The sequence below is a fragment of the Phaseolus vulgaris genome, chromosome 7 (assembly GCF_000499845.2).
Source record: "Phaseolus vulgaris cultivar G19833 chromosome 7, P. vulgaris v2.0, whole genome shotgun sequence".
Lineage (NCBI taxonomy): Eukaryota > Viridiplantae > Streptophyta > Magnoliopsida > Fabales > Fabaceae > Phaseolus > Phaseolus vulgaris.
In genome coordinates, this window is record NC_023753.2 from 11,695,958 (window position 1) to 11,702,948 (window position 6,991).

General features: G+C 31.3%; 1 protein-coding gene across 1 annotated transcript; it reads right to left on the minus strand.

The window, feature by feature from the left end:
- Positions 1-4,036: 4,036 nt before the first annotated feature.
- LOC137828700 (small polypeptide DEVIL 4-like) lies at positions 4,037-4,688 on the minus strand. The gene has a single exon (XM_068635381.1). It carries the CDS (start codon positions 4,446-4,448, stop codon positions 4,308-4,310), a length of 141 nt encoding a protein of 46 aa, XP_068491482.1. The 5' UTR covers positions 4,449-4,688; the 3' UTR covers positions 4,037-4,307.
- Positions 4,689-6,991: the final 2,303 nt, after the last annotated feature.

Sequence of the window (6,991 nt, forward strand, 5' to 3'; positions counted from 1 at the left end):
TTTATAAATGCGGTTTTATAACCGCATTTGATCAACATGCACTTGTAAATCAAGAAATATAAATGCGGCTATATAGCCGCATTTATAAATACCATTTACAAGTGCGGTTATTTGCTTTAACCGCACTTGTATATGCCGAATCATTAAAAAAAATTAAAAATTTTAAAACAAGCCAAGATTGATGAAGAGTCACGGGAGCGAGAAACCACGAAGACAATGAAAGAGTGCTTCGAGACCACTAATGCAAGGAAAAAAACATATATAAGAAATACGAAAAACATTTATGCATATATTTGTGAAGATAAAGAGGAAAAAAGAGAGTTCAAGAAACTTACATTGCACAAATGGAATGCAGATGCAGTAGAAAGAGACGAACTCAGAGTGCAAACGCGAAACGAAGGCAAAGACGAGAAATAAAAAGTTTGAAATTGTGTGTGACGCGCTTCAAAATTTAAGGTAAAAAAGGATTTACGAATGCGGTTAAAGGTAAAACCGCATTCGTAAATCAAATAATTTTGATTTACGAATGCGGTTATTCAAATAACCGCATTCGTAAATCAAAATAATTTCAAAAATGCCACCGCGTTTTTTTCGAAAGCGGGTAGCACAAAAGCCGCACTAAATAAAGGGTATCCTTTTCTTCTTTTTTGCACTAGTATATATATATATATATATAATATCCTACCATAAAATAATTAAATAATAATTAATTTTAAAGATTAAAAGATAATTAGTTGCTATATTAACTAAGTTAAATATTATTTTATAAATTAAAAAATTATTGATATTTAAAATAATTTTTATTATTAATAAAAAATTATAAAGTAGTGTTTGTGTTTCGATTTTCTATTTAAAAGTCACTCAAATTAAATATAAAATTATTTTTAATTTAATATAAAGTTTGAAAAAAAGTAAACTAATATAGTGGAATTAGATTTAGATTGATTTTTACAATTTTGGTTACTATAAAATACTAAACACTCTTTATAAAAAAATTATTTAATATTTTATTATAAAAGTTTCCATATAAAGATGCATTGTGATTTTTTTTATAGTAATGATCATATTCAGTTTTAATTTTTACATGTACAATTAAATTATATAATGTCAATTAGAAAATATAATACAAATTTGATAAGATATATCTCTATATATATTAAGTAAAGTATACTATCCCGCCGTAGATCACATATTTATGTTATTGATTGCAATTAATATTAAATAGTTTATTCATTTTCAATCTACAATTTAAATAAAAAAATAAAATAAAAACTAAAAAAAGAGTTGTTTTTAATCAATTTTATTTTTTTATGTGTGGCATACGTTCGTTCTCATCTTAATTTAAGAAACAGACAACCCATTGAGCTACACTTATTTACAATGTGCCCTAATTCTACACCAACAAAAATATCTGCGCCCCTATCATTGTGTGGTTAAGTAATAAATCCACTGTTTTAAAACAATTTTGCAAGATAATTACTACTTTATCCTTATTCACTTTGGAGCCAATTTGTAGTCTTTTAACACACTTATCCAAAAAAACAAAATTACACAACTATGTAAAATTTATTGCCATTTTGAGGCTCTATTTTTGGTGGAGTCCTATTTTTTTAGGATTTTTCATAACGCCTATTTGTTTAAAAACATAATTGGTTGGTTCTAATACCTTTATACAACTTCAATACTTCACATCATATTTATTTGTGGTATTTATTCATTCATTTTTTGTGTGTTGATAACTTTTTTTCTTTAATATTGATGAATTATGTTCTTCGAGGTGACAAAAGAATTAGATGCATTAGTAACATAAGTAGGCCCATTCAAGTGGATACGTGGCACACGTGAAAGTGGGCTCAAAGCCAATAATTCAGCAAGGCCCACCTTTCATAAAGATTTGACCGTAAACTCAACCTTTTTGTTGCTTGGTTTAGCTAAAACTGCAGTGTCTAGAGTTTTAATTTCTCACCAAAAATGAAATACAAACACTTTTTTTTTTCCCTTTTCTTTTTCCTTCTAGACAAAAAGAAGTCACTTCTTTTCCATTGAGACTTAAAAAAGGAAGCACTTTATTTTGATACTTTGATTTAAAATAATACTAAGTTGAATGGAAAAAAAAAACTAATATATTCTCATTAAAATACTTTATCTAATGGTGTTAGGTTGAAGACAAAGAGGATCATTGCATTCTCCATTTCACTAAGATGGGAGAAGAAGACTATTAATGTCACCCTTCCTTATTCTTAGTGCACACCAACCAAACGTCTTTGTCCTACCTATAGAGCTTGAACTAAATTCATGTTTCCCAATGGTATCTAACCATCATAAGTGGGTTGCTTTTTTGCTTTTGCAAAGAGACTAAATCATTAAATAGCATGCATATTACTTTTGAAACAATTTTTAAAATTATATTAAATATTTTTTTCTTTTTATCACTGGAGACAACCATGTTCAAGTTTGAGAGAACTATATTATAAATAACAATTTTTTTTCATCCTAATATTCAACATAGTTATATAAGTAAAACTTAAATATGAAATTTTTAATATCCTGTCAAAGTTAGACCAAACATTTCTTATCTCTATTAAGATTATGGAACCTGTTTAAAAAGTTTTAAACAGTTGAAAGATGAAATCACTTGTTTGATGATTCATTAGATTTCTGAATTGTTTAAAACTTTCAAAGAAGTTCTTATACTGAGTTAATTTGACTTTAATGTATAAAAAAATATTTTGAAAGCCTGAAATGATGGAAGAAGTGGCATATGAATCTAAGTTGAAAAACGCTTTGAGTTGAAGCTGCAAACACTTTATAGATGCCGGGGTTTTAGGTAAAAGATAAAAAGGTAGATCCCAAAATCCATCCATATAAAATGTTACAACTGTGTGCTAACTGTTCCAAATTTTGAGTCATCAACAAAATCTTTACTTCAAATGATTAACGGGCCTACATCATGCCAATAATTATTGAATGCTACTTCCTATTAACTTAACCTCTCTTAAGCTCTCTTTTTTCATTAATTTTTAATTTGGATCCCCTAATTATTCTTCACCATGTCATCTCATGTCTTAACCAACACCAATATCGTCATGTCATGTCTACTTTTTCCGCCTTAAGTCAAAGTTTCATGCTAAATAACGTAAGCAAAATCATAAACTTTATATTACTTTTACACTATATTAAATTGAAGTATAAGGGTAAAATTTAATATAACTGAAATCCCTATAACTAAGTACGACTTGAATTGTCATTACCAATATGACTTTGCAGACTTGTAGAACTTTAAACGCAAGTAGTACATAGGCAAGTAAAATTCGCATTCTCTCTGTAAAATTCATAAGCCAAAACTTGTGTCTACATACACTATTTTTAACGAGTTAGATCTTAGCCTTCACACACACAACTGCTGTAAAAATATGAAGTTAATGTGCCATAGTTTGTGTACAACTATTGCAGTTCAGTGAAATTGCGGAAATTCAAAGACTTCAAAATATAATCTGGATTCGGATTAACTCTTCTTTCTCATGAATATTCCCAGCTATCTATGAAATCACACCATGTCAGAAGATTCTTTCTCAGTTTCCAAATCTGTGGGAAGGTATGTTCTGAAAACTAAGTTAAGCACCATAATAGTATGACATGATGATGCCTCTTTTGAAATTTGTACAAAATTCTGAAGACCACCTGAAATTCTGTTGAGAAAGGGATTTTGGGGGACTCATACTCCTTAACTAGAACCACTCTTCAAAATTGCCATGTCAGAGTGTACTCATAAAAGATCAACATGCCGTACCTATGCTTAAGATACAAATTTTGTTCTAGATTCTGAAAATGCACAAGCTGTTAACTAACTGTTTATATGCTTGATCTTCTTAAAATATATTTCCCCCAAGGAACTGACCAATATGGAGAGAGGAAGAGAACAAAAGAGGTGAAGAACAGTATGAGAAACATTAAATGAATTACCCTGGAGGATATGAGCATGATCCAAGTGAATCAGTGCATCAAAGAAAAGATAATACAAAATGAACTCAACGTATATGATAAAATTGAAGTTGTTATAAATAATTCTCTGTTATTGTGATGTACATAAAGGCAAGCCATATGTATTTATAAGGCCAGCAAGCCATACAAAAAATTGTTAACACTCTTCCACAATAACCAGCCGTCAGCTATATATACACTCCAGCATATGAATGAAAAGAAGAAGAAGAAGAAAAGAATGAAAAGAAGAGAAAGAAGCAATCTTGTTTTCCACAGTGATGGAATCAAGGTTGGATTTGAAGATTTGAAGACCTGAAGTAGGAGTACTAGTCATGCCAGCAGAGGAGCATGACCACACACCTTCTAATTATGTATAGCCTTGCCCTTTGCTCCCTGAGGGCTCCTCCAAGGCCTCTGCTTGAGAGCCTTCTCTTTGAACCTCCCATGCTAGGACTAGCAATCTTCATTTTGTAGAGTTAATTATTGTTCTCTTATCCTTTGTTTTAAGCTGTGTTGGACTTAAAGCTTGAAGCTTTGAAGCTTTGAGGTTGTGTTGTGAGTGAGTTGGATTAGTGAGGGATGAGGGGTTCTTATAGAAGTGGGGAAGGTTGAAGTTGTATCTCAGACTGGTCTAGTAAAGAGGCAGCGATGGGGCATGAAAGGGCGTGCAGTGCCTCCAAACCCACCAGACAAACAGCAATTGGGCCCCACCTCACCCTTTGGGAATCCTTACCCCAATAGCCGGGAATTGATAAAAACAAGCCAAGCAATTCAGCCAGCCCTCTCTTTCTTCCATTGCCATGTCACACTCTATAATCCTATGTCTAGCCACCACCCACCAACATAATGGGTCTCCAATTTTTCAACTATGTGGTTGCCCTTTTATTTTAGTTTATAACCTTACCTTAATCTTGTGCATGATGGAGGAGTTTATGGTTGCCCATCAGGACAAAACTCAAAAAGCCTTCTCCTTTTTCTTCTTCTTTTTCTAGTGCCTTTTATTTTATTCTTTCTTTCTATCTTTCCCTCGATCCACATTATCAGGGAAGTGACTGATGGATGAGTAAAGCTTTGTTCAATCCTACATATCAGTTCGTAACAACAACCATTACAAAGGTTTTAGATCATAATGGACTAACTTATTACTACCTTGACTTGATCTTAAAAAGGTGCACATAATTAGGGCCCCAGCTTTCAACATCAAACTTTGCATTCCCATGGCTAAAAAACATGCTTATCCAATGCCACAAAATCTATAAATTATTGAACCCCTTGGGTGATCACAGAATGTCATGAACCTAACCTCATCCTAACCAATAGTATACTAGATTTGGCTTCATTTTTCTAAAAATCAATTCAGATTTTCTATGATGAAAACCAGTGGCATTCAAAATTCTGGACTAAACAGTATAGCTGTACACTTTTTTATATTCATATTCAAAATTCTGTCACTTAATTATGAGATTAATTGCACATAATTGACAGTGCAGCTACCCACCTTCAAATGCTCTAAGTCCGCCACTGGTGGAAACAAACCAGCACAAAATTTTTCCAGTTTTTCTTGGTTGCATGACTTTCAGTAGTGACTGTGGCAATAAAATATATCTTAGACTCTATTCTCATTTCAATCAATGTCTACAAAATGACGATCTTTATCCTTACATTAAAAAAAATCAATTTCACTGACTAAAACAAAAGGCTCAATAACTATGATAATTACAGATGAAGACATGCTCCTATACATTGGTTTGGAACAAAAATGCAAGAATTACTAGTCAGAAGATTTAAAAATTTGGCCTTCATTTATATCACATACTCTAATCTAATTATTTGGCATCTCTTAGGAACTATTAGATAGGGGATTTGTTGAGTTTAGTTTAAAATGTGTAGGCAAAAGCTGCATGATGGATATCCAAGCCAACTGAATATCAGAATATGTTACAGGACTCTGACAGCTTTGGAGGAGACAGCAAGAATATAGAAACAGTAATGATATATTTGCATGAGCAAAGGATTTGTATCACAAGATTCGTACACATGATGATAGGCCAGAATTTTCTGCCCCTTCACACTGTATTTTTGTTTCACCTTACAGAAGAAATCCAAATAATACTTGTTGGTATCTCTTTCCCCCAGAAAGGATATAAAAATAAGCTAAAGTAACTTTTGCACAGGCCTGAAAGTATTGTTGCTAATGAGATGAAACAAAAGGGAGAAAGTTTTTTTTTTCTTTCTTGTGCAGCATCGTAGATGCCCAATAAAAGTAGGGAAGGACGTAGGTTTCAAGTTTTTGACTAAGATTCCATAAGAAGGGGCATAAATTTTTATTGAAGTAAGCCAGTTAAGTGAGTAACTAAATTAGTCATAGATTGCAAAGGATGATCATCCCACTTGCTCTACTACCTCGTGCTCTTCCCAAAAGCTAACCCTTTTCCAACTACTTGTTCACATAGTAATCTCTGCTACTATTTTATTCCTTCTTTTCTTTGCTCTTCATGCAATTTTAAGCATTTTATATTGAATCATAATGACCTTGTCAGCAATTTGTTGCTTCTACCAACTTCTTCTCACCTCAGTTTTCGATCCAGCAAATGAGTTTAGATTAATCGGTTCAATTTCACACATTTTATCTATGTGTGAAAACTTAATTGAATTTAATATAATTTTTATTTTATTTAATTAGATTAAATTGACATTTATAATTTGTTTAATAATCAACCAGATTATAATTCAATTAAGTTAGGTCAAGTTATCAAATTCAGTAATTTTAATTATAAAAAATTTATTCCTTCAAAATAAAATTTAATGTTCTTTAGTATTGGCAACATGTTAAGAATACTTATGATATACAAATAATTAATATTAATATGATAAAACATAAAAAAAAATTGTAAAAGTATTAGATGTTGTGAATTAGGTTAACTAAAAAATTTAATACAACTCGCTCAATCTAATCTAAAAAAAAGTGTTTTTGAATTGAGCTCAACCATACTATTATACCTTATGTTAC

Coding starts and splice junctions, on each gene's coding strand:
- LOC137828700 (XM_068635381.1), bottom strand. CDS start 4,448: ATGAAGATTGCTAGTCCTAGCATGGGAGGTTCAAAGAGAAGGCTCTCA.